Source organism: Puma concolor, chromosome F2, assembly GCF_028749965.1.
Source record: "Puma concolor isolate L17-30 chromosome F2, mPumCon1.1.hap2, whole genome shotgun sequence".
Classification (NCBI taxonomy): domain Eukaryota; kingdom Metazoa; phylum Chordata; class Mammalia; order Carnivora; family Felidae; genus Puma; species Puma concolor.
In genome coordinates this window covers 34,318,009-34,342,139 of record NC_141684.1, presented here as the reverse complement: position 1 = coordinate 34,342,139, position 24,131 = coordinate 34,318,009, and the positions used below count along the sequence as shown (strand labels likewise).

The following is a 24,131-nucleotide window of genomic DNA, read 5'->3' as shown; positions in this document are numbered from 1 at the left end:
GGTGTGAGGTGATATTGCATGGTAGTTTTGATTCGCATTTCCCTTTTTGCCCACCCTGGCCTCTGCAAGCTGTGTGAAGCTGACGTAGGAACACATGTGTGACGCTGGCCAAAGGGGAAGAGGTGGAGGGCTAGTAGCTGCCACTGTGCTAAAGGCTGAAATTGAAAGTAACTGCAGTTTGCCACCCAACCTTTCTCCAGGAAATTGTAATTAAGAAAAATTTTTTTTAACATTTTTGTTCATTTTTCAGAGAGAGAGACAGAGAGAGACAGCATGTGAATGGGGGAAAGGCAGAGAGAGAGGGAGACACATAATCTAAAGCAGGCTCCAAGCTCTGAGCTGTCAGCACTGAGCCTGATGTGGGGCTCGAACCTGTGAACTGCGAGATCATGACCTGAGCTGAAATCCAATGCTTAACTGACTGAGCCACCCAGGCGCCCCTGGAAATTGTAATCTTCTTAATCAACTTTCAAGTTTCAGGGTAGTTGTGTTAGATTCTGCCAGTGCAATTGTTGTCTAGATGGGGAGGCAGATTCATGGTGCTTCCTGGTCTACCTTAAAATTTTTGGAACTACCTTTTTTATTAAGGATTTGATGCTTCTGTGCCTTTTCACTCATTGTTTCCTCTATCTAGAGTCAGCTTCTCTATTTTGTCCATTTATACAGATTCTTCCAAATCCAGCCTAGATATTTCTTCCTTCATGAACCCTAACAGTTTTTATCAGTATATCTTCATATCTTCCGTATGTATGTTTTTATTACTGTCCTTATCAGATTTTACTGTAATTTATTTGTTTAGTTATATGTTTTGCCTGTTGGTTTCCTGAGGACAGAGATTGTATTTTATTAATTTCTTTATCATAAGTATTTAATACAATTACTAAGAGATAGGAGATACTTATGTGGTTGACATTCAAATTATTTACAATCAGCAGACCCTGGATGCCAACCAGTCAGAATATCTAACTGGCTAAGAATAAGCAAAGGTTATTACTCTATCCTTGCATATCCTGGCTGGATATTAGTCCTGGGTGCTTAGTCAATGCCTGCAGGCTATGAATGATTAGTGGGCAAGAACATTTTTCCTTTTTTATCTTTTTTTATGTAGTGATTGTGTACAATTATGGCTTTCTTACATGAATTAAAGATATCCTAAATACGATTCCAACTAACACCAAAACAACCTGAATATGGGTATTCATACTTTTGAATTCTTTTCACCAGTTGATTCCTGTAGAGTTGCTTTGTGCCATAATTTTATCAGTTATGTTGTTTTCAGTATAACTGGGAATGATTAGAAACATCTATAGATTACTCAGTCTGTAAGTAATATCTTTTATCTACCACAGTTTATGCCACAATCTGCTGAACACGGCCTCCTGCGATTTGATGAACTCTACAAAGTACAGCATTATCTATAAAGTTTTAATAAAATTGCATTGATGGACTCATCAGCTAACATCTCTTTTGCTACTCACTTGTGAAACAGAATAAGCTTTTTTCTCCTGTAAGATTTCCTAGCTTTCACAGTGAGCAATATTAATTTGTAAAAGCTTTTCACAGCCAGTCTTAATTACTGCTTGTAAGTTGCCAATACCCTCAGTTTATTTTCATATAATGTTAATAGCTTTTCTTAGGGTTTGAATGTTTTGCAAATAGATGATGCTGCAAGAGAGATGGGTTCACACTGTGATTTGATGATAATGTCTTAAGAGCAGTCTCTTAGGGTCTCTCTTATAGCAGCGCAGGCCTTCACTGGTTGGGTATATAACTGGGAGTTATGTATTCGAAAGTATTTTCTTGTATATTCTCATACCTCCCTCCTTAACTTTTAACAAATTGCAAGGTATTAAATAGCATTAGCTTATTATTGGATAGCATGTTATGAACAAGCTTTGTAAGGTATGGTCTTAGAAATTAAGATATTTTTATTAAGAACAATACCAGTTAAAAATGATAATCTCAATTGTTTCTTACCCTCCGGTTATATTTTTTCAGTATTATTGCAATTAGAATTAGGTTCCTGCTTAATTTTTCAAACTTTGATCAACTAGCACCTTGTTTAGTCATGGATATATAACTGTAGCATCTGTAATGTGCTCTGAACACATAAGAAGACTCTTCACATTTAATAAGCAAGTATTGGTGTTAGTTGTTGACACAGCTCCACTTAGATCAATCATCTACAAGTATATTGTATGTATCATGTATATATAACAGGAAGTTCTTCTCAAGCTATTTACCAGTTATCTATAATGGATACTTTACAGATGTATTGAGAAACTAAGTTAAGAAAATCGCAATTGCATGAAGAATAAGACTGCCAGGTGAATTTGTTCGTCTGTAGTTTCTATTACACTGAGGTGTGATACTAGTGTCTAACTTGAAAATATTCTCTAAAAATTGGCAACTCTAGATTATTGACATGAAGAAACCCCACGTTATGTTTATTTAAAATGTACTCAACTATCAAGATCATTAGCAATATAACTGAACTAGAGTCTCATTTCTGTCTTCTCCTATAAACAATCAGCTTCTAGGGGCACCTGGGTGGCTCAGTCGGTTAAGCATCGACTTCAGCTCAGGTCGTGATCTCGCAGTCCGTGAGTTCGAGCCCCGTGTTGGGCTCTGGGCTGATGGCTCAGAGCCTGGAGCCTGTTTCAGATTCTGTGTCTCCCTCTCTCTCTGACCTTCCCCCCGTTCATGCTGTCTCTCTCTGTCTCAAAAATAAATAAACGTTAAAAAAATTAAAACAAAACAAAACAATCAGCATCTATATTTCTGAATTATTTGTCCTACAGTTGTCTGATACCTCAGATTCTTTTGTTTATTTTATCTTGCAAACATATAGTACTTTGTACTCTAAGGAAGTATTTAAGAATGCACAGTTTGATTTAGTCAGTTGGCACTTTTCCATGAAGTTTAACTTTTGTCGAGGGTTTTTGAAAAATAATCTTTACCAACCTAAGGAAATGCCCTTTTATTTCTACTTCTCTTACCAAGTTAAAGAAATATACCTGTATTCTTAATTTTCTAAGAACTACTTTAAAGCATAAAATGGTGTTGTATTTTGCCAAATGAAATGGTGTATTTTGTCAAATGCTTTTCTTTATTTATTGAGGTAATCATATGATCTTTCTTCTTTAGTCTGTTATATTCCATTGTATAACTAAATTTTCTGATGTTGTACCATCCTTACATTTCTGGGGTTAAATGGTGGTTGATTGTGATAGGACACGTTTTCTAGTTGTTTCGGATTTTGTTATTTAAGTTTTATGTTTTGACTCCCTCCCCATATAGATGAGTAGAATTGGCCTATGCTTATCTTATGTCAAAATTACATTTGCCTCATGAAATGAGATATATGGCTTTCATCCTTTTGTTTTTAAATTTAATTTTATGGGATAATTTATAAAGGATATGATTTAATGGCCTTTAAAGGTTTGGAAGGATTCACCTGTAAATTTGTAGCAATTGTTATGAGTACTCCACTCAGTTCTGCTCACCCCCATGACACCTGCAAATGGTTCTTGAACATACCAATAGCTTCCTGCGTCTCTCTTCCTGAGGGCATTTTAGGGCCAATGAAGTAGGTTTAACCCGAAAGAGAGGGGCAGAAGTGCCAACGAGCTAATAGATAAATTCCCTACCTCCTTGCCTCTTCGTATGATGATTCTGAGGGTTTCATCAAGCCCAAGCTTCATTTGCCTTCAGAAATAACCTACTCTTTGTTTATTGGCTTTTCTCTTTTACATATTTTACGTTCCCACACTTTTGCTGTACTTTTTGGGATTATGTCTCAAATACACTACTTTGCATTCAAATCTTTGGGTCAGGATTGTGGAGAAACCCAAGTAAGATAAAAACCATCTGGGCCTGGGATTTTTTTTTTTAATAGAAGTATTTTTTTTTAATTTATTTTTTTTTTTAACATTTATTCATTTTTGAAAGACACAGAGAGAGACAGAGTGCGAATGGGAAGGGGCAGAGAGAGAGGGAGACACAGAATCCGAAGCAGGCTCCAGGCTCCGAGCTGTCAGCACGGAGCCCAATGCGGGGCTTGAACTCACAGACTGCAAGATCACGACCTGAGCCGAAGTCGGCCACCCAACCGACTGAGCCACCCAGGTGCCCCTAGAAGAGGTATTTTTAAGAATTTGTTAAATTGTGATATAATTCACATAACATCAAATTCATTGTTTTAAAGTATACAACTTAGTCTATTCACAATGTTGCACAACAATCATCAATAGCAAATTCTAGAACATTTCCATCACCCTGAAAAGAATCCCTGTAGACCTTAGCAGTCAGTCCTATCTCCCTACGCACTCAGACAACATCTAATCTACTTTCTTCTCCCTGGATTTGCCTATTCTAGACATTTCATATACACAGAATTACATAATATGTAGCCTTTGTGTCTGGCTTCTTTCACTTAGCATAATGCTATAACGTTTCATTTGTATTGTAGCAAGAATTAGTAGCTCATTTCTCTTTATGGCTGAATAATATTTTATTGTGTGGATATACCACATGTTCATTTGCTCACCAAGTGAAGGACATTTGGGTTGTTTATACTTCTTGGCTATTATGAATAATGCTTTTAGGAACACACATTTATGAGTTGTTCTGTGAATATATGCTTTCAATTATCTTGGGTATTACCTAGTACAGGAATTGCTGGGTCATGTGAGAATTCTGTTTACGTTTTTGAAGAATTGCCAAACTATTCCACAGTGACTGCTCCATTTTAAGTTCCTGCCATCTCTGTACAAGGGCTACATTTCCCACATCTTTGCCAACGCTTCTTATTTTCCTTAAAAAAAAAAATTATATCCATTCCAGCAGGTATGAAGTTGACTTGGGTTCATTGGCTGTCCCCACAGTCCACCACGGCTATGCCTAGAGTCAGATGTGAGTCAGAGAGATTTCACACTGGATACCCACATCACCTGCTACATGAGCCTTAAAATGGACTTCATGTGACAAATTTAGTGTCCTTTGTTCATTAGAGACTGGGGTTTGAATTCTGACTGCATTGCTTCTCTGGTGGAAGACATTTGCCTATGTGACTTAAACTCTTTCAATCTTCAGTTTCTTCATCCATGAACTGAGGGCAATCTGTGCCTATTAGATGAGATAACAGATATACAAGAATGAGAGGAGTGCCTGGAACATGGGGAGAACTCAAAAGATGCTACTTATCTTTGTTATTCTCGTTGTTAGTAGCAGGAGTGGTGTTGCGATGTAACAGTGGCTGGGGCGGTGGTGTTATTAGGAGTACCAGGGTTTGGGCTACAAACCAGAGCCTTGCTTTGCAAAGTGTGGTCTGAAGACCAGCAGAAGCAGCAGCATCACCTGGGAGATTGTTCAAGATGCAGAATCCCTATCTCTCTGCCGCCGAGATCCGGAACTCAGAATCTGCATTTTAACAAGATCCCTTGGTGATTCGAATGGACGGTACAGTTTGAGAAGCCCTGGTTTAGTATACCATTTTGCTGCTCTCAACTTATCCAGCTCATTATAGCTGGCACAATTTTGTTCTTAATTTGTTTTAACAGGATTTTTTTGAGGTGTAATTGTTATACAAAAAGTGCACATCTTTCAACAATTTTATGGCATTGAGCAAATGCATACACTTGTGAAAATATCACCATAGTCAAGTGTGACATACATGTGGAATCTGGAAAGTTCTCTCTCTTCTTTTTAATATTTATTTATTTTTGAGAGAGAAAGAGAGAGCATGAGCAGTAGAGGGGCAGACAGAGAGGGGGACAGAAGATCTGAAGTGGGCTCTGTGCTGGCAGCAGAGAGCCCAATGTGGGGCTTGAACTCATGAACCGTGAGGTTGTGACCTGAGCCTAAGTTGGACGCTTAGCTGACTGAGCCACCCGGGTGCCCCAAGAATCTGGAAAGTTCTTAAATGTTATTTTATTTTTTTCTTAAAGACAATTTCATGAAAGCCCATGTATTTGGATTATAGAAATTTGCTAAGCAAACAGATTTTAAAGTCATATGTAAAGTAGTATAAATATAAAATATTAATTCACTGTCATTCCTTGAACATGTCCTGGTATTTTCTAGGCACTTGGAATGTAGCAGTGAACTAAAACAGACAAACAGGGGCACCTGTGTGGCTAAGTAGGTTAAGCGTCCAACTTCAGCTCAGGTCATGATCTCATAGTTAGTGAGTTTGAGGCCTTCATCATACTCTCTGCTGTCAGCACAGAGCCCACTCCAGATCCTCTGTCTCCCTCTCTCTCTGCCCTTCCCCCACTGGTTCTCTCTCTCTCTCTCTCAAAAATAAATAGACATTTAAAAAATACAATAGAAAAACTTCTCTTACTTCTCTGGAGATTATATTCTAATTAGGAGATGCACACAACATAAGTAGTAGAGATAAACAAGTATTAAGAAGGTGTAAATACACTGGAAAAAAAAATAAAATCTAGATACTTCTGGGTGGTGTTGGCAATTTAATTTGGATGGCCTTGAAAGTGACAGTTGAGCAATGACTTGAAAGAGACGAGGGAGTCCGTGTTGCAGATATTTAGGGGAAAAGCAGGCCAGATTGAGGTAACAGTGAATACAAAAGTCCTATGGTAGAGGCGTGCTTGACGTGTTGGAAAATAACAAGGAAGTCAGCGTGGCTGGAGCAGAGCAAGTCGGTGGGAGCAGGGAGAGACAGAATTGGAGAGGGAGACTGCAGAGGACCTTTTGGATCATTGTAAGGGCGTCGACACTTATCCTGAATAAAATGGGGAGTATTAAAATGTTCTGACCCAAAATGTGACACGGCGTGTTACATTATAAAATACGTTGAAGGGTTTATTTGGCTGTTTAGTTGAGACAGATTAATGGGAAAAGCGAGACCAGGGTGGAACCTGGGAGACCAGTTATGAGATTATTACAATAATTTAGGCAGGTGATGGCGGTGACCTAGACCGGGTTGGTTGTGGTGGAGGTGGTGGGTTGTCATCTTTGTAGATACATTTTAAAGTAGAACCAAGAAGATTTCCTGGTGGAATCTATGTGGGATATGGGAGGAAAAGATTATTCCACAATTTTTGGCCTGAGGCAAACTGGGAGGGTTGAGAGTCACCATTAACTGCTGTGAGTAAGACTGTGGAAGGAGCAGTTTTGGGGTGAAGTTCTAGAATTCAGTTTGGGCATGTTAAAATTGAGATGAGTCAAAATACAAGTGCACTGAATCTTGGATATAAGGCTGTGCTTTTACTTTGGTGCTGTAATAGTGTTGTGAATGTCAGTACACTAGAATTGTGAAGTCTTAGAATAGTAAATCTTCCTTGGATAGGTCAAGTTGGACTTGCCTTGTGTTGAACTCTGCTTCAAAGTAGGTTACATGACTATGTGATCAGTGACGTCACTGCCTTTTAGGACTTACAGGAGCAAGAAATACAGTTTGCAAAAGGAAGTCCAGATAGTAGTCTATGGCTTCTGCAAGTTTACTTACAGGAAACCATGGAAGATCCCAAATAGTTTTGTCCCTTAACTTGAAAGTTTTAAAGAATTACTAGCAAGAATCTGAGAAACAGGTAAGTGAATCTTTATACTTGGAACTTTTTGTTCTCTGAATTACTATCTCTTCCTTAAACATTTCTCCCTCCCAAGAATGTTTCAGTGATTTCCATATCACCATGTTTCATTACTATTATGTTAGTATTGCATCTAATTTTATTCTCCCATTCCCCTCAATTTGAATGAAGCACCATCATCTTTACCTTCTGTTAAACTTTGTATAATTATGTTCTGGCCTCCTTCCTTTTATGAGATGTCCTCTTCAGAAATTGTCCTGTTCTGTTTTCCATTTTATTTTTATTTAAAAAAATATTTTAAGTTTATTTATTTACTCCGAGACAGAGAGAGAGACAGAGAGAGAGAGAGAGAGAGAGAGAGAGAGAGACAGAGAGAGAGAATGCAAGCAGGGGAGGGGCAAGAGAGAGGGAGAGAATCCCAAGCAGGCTGTGCAATGTCAGCACAGAGCCTGATGCAGGGCTCAATCTCTTGAACCATGAGATCCTGACCTGAGGCGGATGCTTAACCTGCTGAGCCACCTCGGTGCCCCTCTGTTTTCCATTTTAAATGAAACTTTCTATGTGAATATGCTTTCTATTTAAGAAAATTTAAACTTGCTTCCGCCCATTTTTAAATCATAATTTAAATTTAAATTTATTGAAATGATTTTATAATTCTGTAATTTATACATCATAACTTTCAAGTTCTTCTAAATGATGGAAAAGAAAACTGTCAGCTGGTAGGACATTTGTATTTGGATCTGAATTAGTATGCAGTGGAAAAAAATTAATAATTATATCATGTTTTGTAATATGCTGTTTTTAAATTTTGTTAAATGGTTAAATTTTATTTAAAAACTCACTTTTTAATTTGTTAAATTTCCTGTATTTTTAACTGAGATTTAATTTATTTTTAGGGAAAAGATATAACAATGTAGTACTAATAACCAAAGGATCCAGTGGGTTCGGCTTGAGTAAAGTGCTATAGCACAGACTAGTGGGAAAACTTAATAATTGCAGAAATTATTATTATTATTTCTTTAAGCTTGCTCAGTTGTAAGACTTGTCCTAAAAAAATTACTTAGAGAAATTTAAGCTTGAAATGCAGTTATGAATTAAAATGAGATTTGGAATTCAAATAAATATTTATTATGAAGTAACAATGACCTATTCTGATATAATCACTATACTATTAAAAGCTTCTTAGTGATTACTTTGGAAACCACTTCTCTAGTTTTTTGATAACATTGAATTTAAAACAGGGTTTGTAAAATAAATCACATGATTTGATGAAAAGAAAAGTAAAAATAACACTTCAAAATACGTACAGCTGATTGGTTACCTTTGATATGTTTGTCTGACTCCTTTACTCACACCCCTCCATAAAAAACCCTGAAAATAAGCTATCCTGTTTTAAACAAAAATTATGAAAATTCAGTAATTGATTCTCATTTATCTCATATATTTATGTTAAATACATATTTACTTTCGTAATTATAAATATCAGTCAATATTTTTACTAGTCCAATTAACCTTAGTTGGTTACTAGTCTGACATTCCTTCCTATGCATTCCCATCCCTCCTCCTGCTTTTTTCCCCCTGCTTTTCTGAAATATTTCAAGGGGAACCTGGGTGGCTCAGTAGGGTAAGCGTCTGACTCTTGATTTCGGTTCAGGTCATCTTCTAATGGTTTGTGAGTTCGAGCCCCTCATCCGGCTCTGTGTTGAGGATGCGGAGCCTGCTTGGGATTCATTCTCTCTCCCTCCCTCCCTCTCTCTCTGCCCCTCCCCAGCTCTCTCTCTCTCTCTCTCTCTCTCAATAAATAACTAAACTTTAAAAAAAGAAATATTTCAAAACTGTCAAGAAGTTTAGAGAATAATACCAACCTTATACAAATCTTAGGATTTTGCCATATTTGTTTTATATATTCTTGTTTTTAGAGCTAGAGCAATTGTCTTGAATACTTATGATTCCACCTGTGTTTTTATTTGTATGGTTTAACTTGATACACATATGCTGCTAATCGGTAGGGTGTGTGATTTTGCAAGGTTTTTAATGTTATAGTATGGATCATACTGTATATATTTTTCTGAAGCTCGTTTTATCTAGCTCTATATTCAGAGTTATCTCAACATTTAGATTTATCAAAACCCAGCTCATTCATTTTGACTGCTGAATAGAATTCTTCTGCATGAATGTGCTACACTTTATCCTTTGTCATGTTGGTTTAGGTGATCTAGGTACATACCTGTTCATGTCTTCTTGTGCATGCTTGAAAATTTCTCTGGGGTAGATATAAGATTTCTGGGTCATAAAGTATATAGGTCGCCATTTTCTGTTTCACTAGATATGGCAGAATGGCTTCCCCAACTGGTTGAAATAATTTAGATCTGGAGAGAAATGTTTCTGAGTATTGGTTCCTCTACTTTCTCTCCAGTGTTTGGTATTGTCAGACTTCTAAATGTTGCCCAACTGATGGAAGTGAAATAGTAGCTCGTTGTTGTAAGTTTGCATTTTCTGACTGATGAGGTTAAGCACCTTTTTATTTCTTTACTGTTGACTTGGGTTTCTCTGTGGAATTGCATATTCACTCCCTGACCTATTATTCTATTGTGATGTTTGTGTCTTTCTTACTGAATATGGAAACTCTCCCTATTTTCTGAATGCATACCCTTTGCCAACAGCATACCTTGCAATAAAACCTCTTCCAGATTGTGGTTTCTCTTTTTACTTTATCTTATTATTTTACTATTCAAAAGTAAACATTTCAATCCAGTAGAATTTGTCTTTTTTAATTTTAAATTTTTAGTTAACTTCCATCATCTCGTATAGATACGATAAAAAGATAGAAAAAAATTTCTCCTTGTGTTGAGAACTCTTAGAATCTACTCTTTAAATAACTTTACTCTATATCGTATACCAGTGTTGATTGTCGTACTAACATTGTACATTACATCCCTAGTACTTAGCTTACAACTGGAAGTTAGTACCTTTTGACCACCTTCCTCCATCCAGACTGCCCCTGGTAACCACAACTCTGGTCTCTTTTCTATGAGTTTAATCTCTTTTCTCTTAATTTAATTTATTTCTGTGTAAATTTAGAAGCTAAAACTCTCGGTGCAGAGACAAAAATCTTTATGTAACAGTTATGTTTATTTTAACAGAAAGATGTTAAAAGTTAAGATTAATATTAGGGCATAAAACACACTACTTTAATATGTAGAGAGAAAAATAGAGTTTAGGTAAAGTAGAGGGAAGGAATAAAGGTTTAAGTTTAGGCAGGATTGTCGAGCTCACTATAATTTTTAATTCTCTAATTTCTCTGAGGCTTTAAGTGTGAGTTAAACTGTGTTTTCTTTTTTTCTCAGTTGGGTGTTTTGTTTGAATAAATAGTGCAGATATCTAAAATTTGAGTAATATTGACTGCATGGTGATATAATCATTGTATTTTGAACTTAACTGTCTTTCATTTTCACTATCATTTCCTATCTTTTAATTAATATTTGGCATCTCAAATTGCCAAAACCTGAGATGGACCCCTCATATTATGGGTATTGTAAAGCTGTTGAAATTGCTACTCAATTATCTGATTGTCATAGTTTTCTAACTTACTTGCTTACTTCTTGTAAGGTCGTGGAAATATGTACTCATATGATCTAACCACCTCAGTTCTATAATTCAATAGGTTGAAACCACTTATAGGTTCATTTGATAACTCTTTTTGGAGAACACTCAAAAAGCGAATGAGTCTCTTAATACTTATGATAACTGCTGTCAGTTTTTTTTTTTCAAAGGAACTAGCTTATAGACAGTAGACCCCTTGCCATCCCCCCCCACCCCCCCCCCACCCCCCCAACAATTGCACAGATTGTTCTTTTTGACTCTCTAAACTGGCTCTGTTCTCTAGTTTCTGATGTTTGCCTCAGGCCCTCCTACCTTGATGTTTGGTGCTATTTTTTTAGATTACTGACTTCAGTTAATTTTGCTGTAAAACTCAGCACTTTTATTTTTATTTTTTTTTTTTTTTAATTTTTTTTTTCAACATTTATTTATTTTTGGGACAGAGAGAGACAGAGCATGAACGGGGGAGGGGCAGAGAGAGAGGGAGACACAGAATCGGAAACAGGCTCCAGGCTCTGAGCCATCAGCCCAGAGCCTGACGCGGGGCTCGAACTCACGGACCGCGAGATCGTGACCTGGCTGAAGTCGGCCGCTTAACCGACTGCGCCACCCAGGCGCCCCGAAACTCAGCACTTTTAAAATGATTCACGTAACGTCAACTCTGGGTAGTATAGGCTATTGTCACATTCCCTGGGGACCACCTTGCCAGGGCTAGGTTCCTTTTCTATCTCTTCCAGCCTCCCTTCCCACAACTCCTGCCCAGAACAGAGGAAATTAGCTATTTTATCAGAAACGTGAAGCTCCTAGGACTTCTCTCTTTGCGTGTGGATCTAGCCCACACTTTGTACTTAGGCAATTATTAATCTCTGAACATAGCTGACAATGTTCACATCATGGTATAATAGGTATATTATATTTGAAGTGCCTCCCACTTTGGATTCTTTTCATCAGTAAGCCAGCTTCTTTTTTCTTTTTTGCCCTTGAGGCAATGGATGGGTGAAGAGAGGTTACAAAATGGGAAGGCTGGACCTTGTTACTTCAAGCCTGAAGGCAGTTGGGGACAGTGGTAGGTATGCAGAAAAGGGACGTCAAGGAAAAGCCAGCCCCTTTTACCCATGTGCATTGTGGGGAAGGAGACAGAAGACAGAGGTGAGGCCGCTAGATGACAGAGGTATGTTCTAATCTCTTCCTTCCAGGCTTTGCCCCAGGAGGAGGATGCCTGTGGGTTAAATGAAGGGCAGCTTTACCCTTCTTAACATCTGAGGTTCTTGGAAGAGGTCACTTTTCAGGATTCTAGCACCACCTGGGGCATAGCTACTTCCGAGCGAATTCAGCAGTGCATCATGGTTAAGAAAGAGCCAGCATTAGCTTTCCAGAGCTTTCCTTAGTTCCAGTGTGGCATGGAGGACACAAAAATAGCTGCCTGTCCCTGTCATGACACTCCCCCCGTTCTGAAGACTGGGGGATAAGGGATGAGATGACATTGCAGAAGAGGCTGCAGGACAGAGAGCTTGAGCCACGGCCGGACGGAGGATTCTTTGGGGGACTGAGAGGGGTCAGCAGTGCCTTGGGAGCTGAGGTGAGATCACGTCAGTAGTGGAGCCCAATGCTGTCTAAATTGAAAAGCGCCAGACTATGAATTAGATGAGCTGCAGATTTCAGCAAGAGAAGCCCCATGGAACACCTAGACACTTCCTTGGAAAACCGCAGGAAAAGGGGTAGAAGTATCAGAAATAGAGAATTTATCCAAAGGAGCTATTTAATAGACTAAAATTACAGGGGTGGTTTCTTAAAAAAAAAAAATTAGCTAGTATGCTGTTGCGGAAAACCAGACCAAAAGTAAAGAAATAAGCTGTGTTTCTTTGCAAGTGATTTTTCAAAGCTACAACAATTGGTAACAGAGAAGAATTCGCAACAACTAAGATTTGGAGATGTTTCAGGTTAAAGTTTCTTCTGTCCTGCTGCTACCTGCTGAGAGACTAATGGAAGACACCATAGTGTTTTTTCACTTCAGCCTGCAAGTGTGGTTGTAGCTGGAGAGGCCATGCTTGTAGTTCATGGGGAATTTGGGAAAGTCTTGCTGTTTGTCTTGGGGTATCAGATGAAGCAAAGTTGCTGATTTTTGTTTTGCAATCCAGAAACCTATTCTATAGAGACTACAGTGATCTCCTAATTGCTTAAGGAACATATTTGAAAACTCAAACCCTCTAGGATACGGGCCAGTCCTTCAGCTTTCCAAATCTGTCATGACAGTGCTGGGGCCGGGGCTTGTCGGCTAGTAGGCACAAGTTCCATTGAATTCTATCTTTTGAGACATAGAGACATCGTGGGTCTGGTGATGGGAACACTTCAGGGTAACGCGGATTGAGCCTCTCTGGATTTCCAGGTCTCTTGCGGATCTTTTCTGAATCCTTGTTGTTTTTTCAAATACAGCCTGGGCCAGGGGAGAAGAAGGCATCGAGGGATCTATGGTGCGAATGCATTCCTTTTGTAGCATTTGCCACAATTGTAATCGAAACACTATTTGCGCAATTATTTGTTCTGCCTATTGTCTCCCCCACGACACTTCAGATTTGTTTTGCTTATTGTCTCCCCCACGACACCGCAAAGTCTGTCTGTTGAAATGTATTTACCAGCGCTTAGCATAGTGTCTGGCATATACTAGGCATTTAGTGAATATTGTACGAATGAGTAAATAATTGATGAATTAGTGTTAATAGTTATTTGCCCGTCTATAAGTAAATTGGAATTTTATGGTCTGAATTAATTTCTATGATAAAGTACAGCTTCATCCAAGTTTATTTACTACTACTGAATGTAGTATTAATCTTTTAGTATAATATAGTAGGAATATATCTTTTAGTAGAATATAGTAGGAACATAGTAGAATATACTGAATATCGAATGTAGTATACTAATACTGAATGTAGTATTAATCTTTTAGTAGAATAGAGTAGGAACATTGTATTCAGTAGTGTGCTGATAAATGTTAACCACTGGTTTTCTGTGAGAAAAAGCCCTGGTTTGTGGCATTTTCCAATTTCTGTTGTCTAAATACACCTACCAGGGCTGATTTCAAGCTAACCCACATGACTTTGTTGAGTGTGCAGTTGAGAAGAAATGTGCACAACTGGTCCTTATGACTCAGTGAAAGCTGGCTCTAGAACACCACCGAAGTGCTTTCACACGCGAGTTTAGTAATGCGTTGTTTATTTATTTATTTAATATAATTTATTGTCGTATTGGTTCCCATACAACACCCAGTGCTCATCCCAACAAGTGCCCTCCTCAATGCCCATCACCCACTTTCCCCTCTCCCCCAGCCCCCATCAACCCTCAGTTTGTTTTCAGTATCCAAGAGTCCCTTATGGTTTGCCTCCCTCCCTCTCTGTAACTCCCCCCCCCCCCCCCCCCCCCCCCCCGCCATGGTCTTGTTTTTCACATACAGAGGCTACGTTGGTGATACACATTCACTACAGCATGTAGCTTAAAACGATTTTCAGTTAAGGTAATGCTATCGACCGTAAAGGATAAACTCCAAAAGTTTCTGTAGCTTAATATTATTGAGGTCTGTTTCTTATCTGTGTGAAATCCACATTGCTATGGCTGGTCAGCAGAGGGCTCTCTTCCAATTGCTCATTCAGGTTCCTGGGCTCCCTTTTTTGTGGCTCCTTTATCCCCGAGGGTCTTGAATGGGGAGCATGATGGGAGTATATGAGAGTTTCTTAATGGTCAGAGGAATGGCATACATCATTATACTTGTAATCAAATGACCAGAGGCCAGGTCCATCCATAGCTACGAGGGAGAGTGAGAAATGCAGCGTTCTAAGGGAAAAAAGAAATAAATTTAATAGCCAGAATCTTTTGTTTTTCTAGTCATGTGATAGATTAAGCTGATCAATTTATATTCTTCTCTTACTAATGCACACATTTGTAATCAGGCTGGCAGTGATTAGAAATGGAGTCTAGTAAATTCTTTTCTCTGTTCAGAGTTAGCTGGATCTTAAGAGCTTGGTCTGTAGTCTAACCAATAATCCTTCCTTTCCCTGAATTACTGTATTCTTTATTATCCCTATTTAGAGAGAAATTATAGGGATTTGCAGAGCTTTAAAATTATTATATGCACTTGATATAATTTTGTTTTTGTTTTCTTTGTGTATTTGGCTTAGCTATTGAACTTATTATTTTTACAATTTTATTTTCTTTTTTATTTTCTTTTTATTTTTTTTAAACTTTTTTTTTTTTAACGTTTATTTATTTTTGGGACAGAGAGACACAGAGCATGAACGGGGGAGGGGCAGAGAGAGAGGGAGACACAGAATCGGAAACAGGCTCCAGGCTCCGAGCCATCAGCCCAGAGCCTGACGTGGGGCTCGAACTCACGGACCGCGAGATCGTGACCTGGCTGAAGTCGGACGCTTAACCGACTGTGCCACCCAGGCGCCCCTATTTTCTTTTTTAAATTAAAAAATTATTTTAGAGAGAGAGAGAGAGAGAGCATGAATGAGGGACAGGGGCAGAGGGAGAGAGAGAATCTTAAGCAGGCTGCATCCTCCGTGTGGAGCCAAATGCAGAGCTCAGTCCCATGACCCTGCGATCATGATCTGAGCTGAAATCAAGAGTTGGTCACTCAACCGACTGAGCCACCCAGAAGCCCCTATTTTTATAATTTTAAAGACATATTTAATTTTTCTTATTTTTTTTTCTCCCTTTCAAACCTACTAAGGATATTTGTGAAGTGGAACGTATGATGATAAGTGGCAAATTTGGGTCATTAGAGAGCATTCCTTCTCTTAATATTGCTATATTACTTTGAAAATTTTGGCATATTTAGAAACGAAGGTAATAATGCCTTATAATTTTGAATTCGATATGTCTTTGTATTCTCAGGGCTTCGGTGTGTTTGATATTTGCGAAGATCAGCAAAACTAATAGGCCCCAACCATGACTATTTCCAAGCGTACATATTACTGAGATATTTTTTAACAGCCTTCATCATATGATACACTTGCTGATTAACCTAACTGCTTAAAGGGTTGCATTAACAAAACTCTGTGATTTTATTCCCAAATTAGTTTAATTTTGTTTCATAGATACATAACTCACCTCTAATAGACATTAATAGTTTCATAACCGGTTCGTTACAAGTCACATATGCATATGCGTATGTGTTTGTGAGATGGAGTCCCATATGCTCAGTGTATAAGTTAAGTTGCTCTGTGCGTGAGGGGCTTCAAGTGAAAGTGTCAGCCTCTGTACTACTTCAAGTGAGTGGATTTGTTTACTGAATTTTTTTTTTAACGTTTTTTATTTTTTTATTTTTGGGACAGAGAGAGACAGAGCATGAATGGGGGAGGGGCAGAGAGAGAGGGAGACACAGAATCGGAAGCAGGCTCCAGGCTCTGAGCCATCAGCTCAGAGCCCGACGCGGGGCTCGAAGTCCTGGACCGTGAGATAGTGACCTGAGCTGAAGTCAGATGCTTAACCGACTGAGCCACCCAGGAGCCCCTGTTTACTGAACTTTTAAGATGAATAAACTATTAATCCAAGAATGAGAGGAGATAGCAAAAGAAGAGAAGAAAGTGAATCGGGTATTAGGATATGAGACTACTAAGAGCTGGCAGTTTAGGAGGGGACAGAGTGTCTAGTCAGAAAAGGAGCAGCCAGTGTGGGTATCCCAGAGAGTATAGGAAAAGTGTTAGCGCAGTGAGAGTCTTTAACAGGAATCCAACATCATCCTTCGTGCCTCGTGCTCATTTATCTCATATTAGTGTCTGCTGGGTGTTAACAGATGAGGAAAACGAGGCCCACAGTTCTTCCTAGTCTTTTTCTAATTTGGGGCTACACAGAAATGTTGCTGTCACCATTTGGATGCTGAATAGTTCACACTGAGGTAAATTGGGAAGGCGGCTCATGGCCTTCCATAGTCACTGGGGAGCACACCTGTAACCCGTTCCTCGTATCAAGCTGGGAATCTCTGCCTCAACCAATGGTTCTCTAACTTTATCAGGCATCAGAATCACCTGTAGGATTTGACCAAAAAAAAAAAAAAAAAAAAATCACAGATTTCTGGGTCCTGTCCCAGAATTCCTGTCTGGAATGGGGCCTGGTGATCCTGATGCTGTTGTGTGTCCCAGAGGATAGTCTTCAAGAATCTCTGTTCCAGAAGAAGTTAAGTAACCTACTTGTGACAAATAATGAAGCAGGTTGTTTCTGCAGATGATTGTGATTGGAAGTTGTCTGACTCACGAACTCTGTTTTATAGTCAGTTAGCAGGCACAAAGGATATTAATCCTCAGTATTCTGACTTATTCCAGATGAATTCATATTGTGAAATCAGGTGGCTTCTATTATCACTATAATATGAATAGTTATTTATTTAAAATAAAACGAAAGTTGAGATTCAAACTTTATTTGAACATCATTTTGTGGTTCTATTATTTAGTTTACCTTTCACTTTTAAGAGAGAGCTGCAATACTGACTTTTGTCACAAGGTGGCATCAAAAGCCTGAAGAATTTGGTTGAAATTTGATTTCTGAGAGATACATTTCATGAACATTCAAAACAAAAGAAATTTGTATTATGAGGTAGTTTTTTTTTAAATTTTGAGTGATATTTTGTTATTTTCATTTCAAAAATGCTTTCTTATTATAAAAATAAAATAGGCACACGTATATGTTGACATTATTGATGACTAATCCCTTTGGAAATCAGTGAAACATATATCTTAGTGTAATAATATCAGATATCTTACTATCTTTCCCCAAGAAAGGTTTCAAACAAAATTCAAGTTAGCAAGCAATTAGAAGGTCTTACTGTCCTGTGCTTGATAGTGTCTCTTTATGCAAATAGAAGATATAAACCCTGTCCCCAATGAGCTTTGAATTTAATTGGGGAAAAAAGAAATGTATATACATTCAAAGAGATGACAAAATAATAAAAAATGATTAAGTACAATGCATGATATGGATTATACAAGCAATATGAACAAGAATAAGGGCAATTAAAAATTGTAAATGGCATTTTACAGAAACATCCTTATATCAGTTGAAAACACCATAATGAATCTTCTTTTTACTGCAATTATCTATCACTATTATAAGTTATTTAAAATATGAAGAAGTGTTTAGTAATCTTGAGAGCTGTGTAAGATTCAGTTTTGACATAAACATCAGAAAATACTCACTTGAAGTATGAACTCACCTTTTATTTCATGAATATATAATTTTATTTTTTTCTGAATAATAGAAAAAGATTTCTTAGAAGAGGGTGAAGATTTTCTGGTCACACAAATACCAGCTGTAATATTCTTAGATTTCTAGAGTCTGAAAAACCTATCTATGTGATATCTATATCTACACTTGATCTTGAAAAAATTCAAGTGTAGGAGGGTGGTTACCTGGGGATGGAGAGAGGGAGAAAGGGATTTGCTGTTTAATAGACTGAGTTTTGCAAGATGAACAAGTTTTGAAGATATATTTCACAACTATGTGAATATACTTAGCACTACTGAACTAAGCACTTAAAAATGGTTACAGTGGTAAATTTTTCTTATAATAAGAATAAAAACAAGTGTCCTTCTATAAATTGGGCAACTAATAGGTTTTTATTGAAGAGCAACAATGTTCCTAGCTTTATGTTAGCGATTAGGAGCTACTTCAAAGAAATAAATGCCCCTTTAAGAAGCTTATAATATAGTTAATTGATGATAGATTAGCCTCATTCCCGGTAGGTAGGTGATCTACTGGAAGTCTAGCATCTACCAAGCATTGTGCTAGACATTTTGTATAAATTATTTCCAACCTTCAGTTCTCAAAACAATATAGGAAAACAAGCATTATCATCCCTATTTCTCTATTGTATCATTAAGGAAGCTAAGTTTTATAGATACGAAGGTTTATTGCCTTGTTCGAAGTTGCAAAGTTTCTAATCTTGGAGTTGGTATTTAAACCCAAGTCTGTCTAGCCTCAAAATCCATTTTCTCTATACTATACCGTGCTCCTCATTTAAATAAAAAGTAATTGAAAAGACTACAGATAAACAACTAGTAATTTGGTGCTCTCGTTTCGTATTTCTGCTGTCAGTTAGCATTGTTTCATTATAATTACTCGGACAAAATTAAAAGAAAGGATATGTGATAGAATTAATATTAGCATTTAGTCTGGATTACATTTTAACCTGAGAAAGGATAACCATGTAATTTTTTGTTGGTTTGAACTGTCTTTTTATTTGTGTTTTAACTTTTGGAAACACTAATCTTTTTCCCTGTGTATTCGTGTGCAGGTTATGTGGGTATGTAATTTGTGCCGAAAACAACAAGAAATCCTCACTAAATCAGGAGCATGGTTTTATAACAGTGGATCTAACACACCACAGCAACCTGATCAAAAGGTTCTCCGAGGACTGCGGAACGAGGAGGCACCTCAGGAGAAGAAGGCAAAACTGCATGAGCAGGCCCAGTTCCAAGGACCCTCAGGTGACTTATCTGTACCTGCAGTGGAGAAAAGTCGATCTCATGGGCTCACAAGACAGGATTCTATTAAAAATGGGTCAGGAGTGAAGCACCAAATTGCCAGTGACATAGCTTCAGACAGGTAAACATTTTGTTTAATCTTTAGGTAAACATTATTTTTAATCTTCATTCCAAACAGAAATACAAATACATTGAAATGTTTAGGCAACGAGTTATCTAAATGTCATGTAAATGTCCATTTGTTTTATATAAATGCTGAAAGTGATGTTTAGGACTTGAGCTATTAGAGGTTTGAACAATGTTAGGTTTAATGAGGGAGCGTTAGGTTATCTGATTTTCCAGAATGAAGAAATGAAATAAAACAGACTAGATAGAAGGTTATTGGCATAGGAAAGGCAGACTGGGATAAGAGCAGTGGGAATGAAGAAGAGACAGTTTTAAGACATTTTAGAGAGGTAGGATGGAACGGACTAACCACAAGTGGGAGGTAAGAGAATGGGGAAAATTACTGATGTCTCTAGAACTTCTACATTAGGCTGAAGGTGGAGGTAGTTTCCCAAGGAGGCAAATAGACAAAAGGGTTTCATGAGTTTTCTGTATCTGTGGGCTACTTGGGATCAATTCTGTTGGCTTCTTCATGTTCAAAATATGAGACTTTATAAATAGTATTTATGGTTCTATATTTCCTACCTTTGAAAGGGGAGAATGAAAAAATTTCATGGGAAGATTATTTTTCTATACCGTATTCCTATTTGAATTGAAAACTAAAAAAATCTGAATAATATATCTGGTTTATACTACTTCTGTTGTCCAGAAGTGGCCCATAAATTTCTGTGTGACTACGTACAAAGTCATGCATTTGAGGAAAAACAAATCTAAAATTATACTAACAGGATGTTGGGTTCTGAGCATTCATTTGTCACAGGTAAGATAACTGGGAGTCACCTTATATTGTGCCTAAAGTTGCCACCGTAATGTGCTGCTGTGTCTTGTGAGAATAATAAAATGATTATTAACTGGCTTCACCAGTTCTTTTGAAAACTAGCAAAAGTGAAACAAGGTAATCCTATCTTTGGGGAAAACAGTGGTGGTTTCATGGCTGAAATACTCTGAACATGTCTCAGTGTAAAATCTCAGGAACCCAAGGATTTTGAGTTTAGAGGACCCTCTTAGTTTGATTGAGGTCCACCTTAGGCAGACAAGATAATTTGGAAGGCAATCCCAGACACCACGTGTAGAGGAGTGAGCAATGATCCAGTTAAGAGAAAAAACACAATACTGCACATTCAAGAGCAGATTACCTCTTTTGGCAAAGGAGTCTCAATTTTAGTGGGACTTCCCGGAGGCAGGGTAGAATGGCCTCACAGTTATCTTACCTAATGGGCAAGGAGATGAGGTATTTATAAACCCTACCTCTCCTTTGTTATCGGTCTAGGGTTGTTCTTGGAGGGTGTTAACTCTTTGGAACTCATTCTCCAAGCAGGTTCTTTTGGCTAGAGAAAGCACTTAGGGAGATATAGTAAGACTTTGCTATGCAGGGACTGGTAGATGATGAGGCAGTGTGGATTGGGACTGTGGCAGTGTCTGTTATACGAGGACTTTAGAAATCAATAAAGTCTGTAAAATGACAACTATCATGGTCATGGTATATGAACTTGGATAAAAAGATAGATGATAACCAATGGAGATAGAATTTTTAAAGAATTTCTAACACATTTTTAATGAATAAGTCAAATGAATAGTGAGAGCATAGACACATTCTGCAAAAACTAGATAGATGCATGAGATAGTCTCCTTTGGACTTTATTTTATTTTTATTTTTTTTTTTAATTTTTTTTTTTCAACGTTTACTTATTTTTGGGACAGAGAGAGACAGAGCATGAACGGGGGAGGGGCAGAGAGAGAGGGAGACACAGAAACGGAAACAGGCTCCAGGCTCTGAGCCATCAGCCCAGAGCCTGACGCGGGGCTCGAACTCACGGACCGCAAGATCGTGACCTGGCTGAAGTCGGACGCTTAACCGACTGCACCACCCAGGCGCCCCTCCTTTGGACTTTAGAAAGATAGGTTCAGGAAGAATAAAGGGAAATACTAAAACATTGGATCACATAATAGACGATTAAGTTTTGGAATGTATATCATCAGGAAGTTGTAGACGTTTAAAATAAATCCAATAAGTTTATGAATGATTAATTCATCTTTGTAAGGAAGATAGAAGCACATCTCTAATCTCTGTAGAAGGTGGTGATGAGAACAAAGATATCTTTCAATATTATCTCTGAACTCTTCTTTCATTGGCAAAGTATTATGAGCAAAAAAAAAAAAGAGCATTTGTTTTATCATTATTAAATGCAGATTCGACAGCAATTTGTTTTGTTAAGTGTGTATGTATGAACCCAGTGAATTCTTTCCCCTAGGGCATGGGGTGGGTCATGGGTCAGCAAACTACGCCCTGAAGCCAAATCTGGCTTGCCACCTGTTCTTCCCCCCCCCCCCCCCCCCAAATAAAGATTTCCTGGAACACAGCCATACCTTTCCATTCACTTCTTGTTTATGGCTATTTTCAGTTCCATCTCCAGGGTTGAGTAGTTACAAGAGACCATATGGCTCTCATAGCCTAAAGTATTTACTCTCTGACCCTTTACAGAAACTGTTGGCCAACTCCTACCCTAGAGAGTAGTTAGCTCTTTTGTTCTGCTGATGTCTCCTTTCTTTGCCCATTTTCTTTTGTTACTGTTTAAATTATTTCAGTTAAGCCTGCTTTCTTGTTCTGCTCTCTCCCTGTCTGCCGCCTAGCCTCTCTCTCTCTTTCTTTCCTTCCTGTTTGTCTGGGTAACACCCCCTCCCCCCATCTCTCTGCTGCTCCTTTTTTGTCCTTATCTATTCTCTTTCTTACCAGAGTGGATCTTTGAGCAGTTTGAGTTGGACTGTGAAGTGGAGCTACTGATAAGGAATATAACTTCAGTTTAAAGTATTATTAGTGATTTGTTTCCTCAATACCATTCAGAAACTGGTGGGCACAAAAAGAGAAGATTTGATTCAATTATTTTAAATCTCTGTGGATCTTAGAATTGTGTTTGACAGATACAAAAGTATGTTACTTATTTTTCTTTTAAGGCGTCTCAGTTTGATCTTTAACTGCATTCTGGGGTAGTTTTGACCTGTTTTATGACCTCTTCCCTCCCAGGTTTTGGCACAGTGCTTTACGCATAGACCCTTAGTATTTATTGAGTGAATGAGTATCAGTTGGCCCTAGATCTTAGTTTTTAGTTAATAAGCATTTACTTAGTTTATTCATAACATGGTAAATACTTATTATCAATTTGGAGGTAAAATATTGTTAGAGGTTTTCAAATATGTTTTTTTTAATTTCAGAATAAGTTTTGAAATAACCATTTAAAAAATTATGTACAGTTGGCTTACCCTTTGTCATGCCCCTCAGGAATGCCCAGTGGCTTCTCAGTCTTTAATTTACATACTATAATGTGGTGATCTTATTAAAGTATAGATTTTAATTCGGTAGGTCTGAGGTAGGGCTTGAAAATCTGTATTTCTAACAAGTGATGCCAATACTTGTAGTGAAGGCCAGTAGTGAGGCGTCTAAGAATATCTTAGGAAGGGAAACACCAGTGGCCTTTAATAGCTCAGTGACAGTTGTCTTCTGTACCATTGCTACTAAGAGGCATATATAAGTGAACGCGTAAGGTTCTTGGAAGATACTGTTCTGACATATTTTTTTTAATGTTTATTTTTGAGAGAGAGAGAGAGAGAGAGAGAGAGAGAGCAAGCAAGTAGAAGAAGGGCAGAGAGGGAGACACAGAATCTGAAGCAGGCTCCAGGCTCTGAGATGTCAGCACAGAGCCCAGCACAGGGCTTGAACTCATGAACCATGAGATCATGACCTGAGCCGAAGTCAGACACTTAACCGACTGAGCCACCCAGGTGCCCCGAGTTCTGACATATTTATTGAGTGGGGGTCAGAAGGTGGAAACCAGCTACCTGGTGGCAGATGGACTACATTCGTGTGGTTGCAAGCCCCTGGCTCCTTTATTACGACATGGTGGCTGAGCATTTACTTATTTAAATATGTTGTTTTTTAAAATACACTTTTGGGGCACCTGGGTGGCTCAGTCGGTTGAGCGTCCAACTTCGGCTCAGGTCACGATCTTGCGGTCCGTGGGTTCGAGCCCCGCGTCGGGCTCCGTGCTGACAGCTCGGAGCCTGGAGCCTGTTTCGGATTCTGTGCCTCCCTCTCTCTCTGACCCTCCCCCGTTCATGCTCTGTCTCTCTCTGTCTCAAAAATAAATAAACGTTGAAAAAAAAAAAGAAGTGTTTAAAATACACTTCTTATTTATTTCTTCTTTATTATACAGTTAGGAATATATATCTTACGTAGTACATATATAGTTAGATTTTTTACCTCTGAATTCATTTTCAAGATGGTCAAGGGGATGTTAACAAATATTTGTTTTACAAAGAGGGCTTGGGATGGAAGATTTAC

The 24,131-nt window shown here is 38.1% G+C and overlaps 1 protein-coding gene across 34 annotated transcripts in view; it reads left to right on the top strand.

The window, feature by feature from the left end:
• RIMS2 (regulating synaptic membrane exocytosis 2) overlaps positions 1 to 24,131 on the top strand; it is a 614,335-nt gene that overhangs the window by 165,120 nt on the left and 425,084 nt on the right. For 33 of the 34 annotated variants that reach the window (XM_086695440.1, XM_086695424.1, XM_086695433.1 and 30 more), the window contains one exon: positions 19,441 to 19,751. In XM_086695440.1, coding sequence (XP_086551566.1) covers positions 19,441 to 19,751 — 311 coding nt within the window. Of the gene's footprint in view, positions 1 to 19,440; positions 19,752 to 24,131 lie in introns of those variants that run through there. The other variant, XM_086695431.1, reaches the window with a different exon arrangement.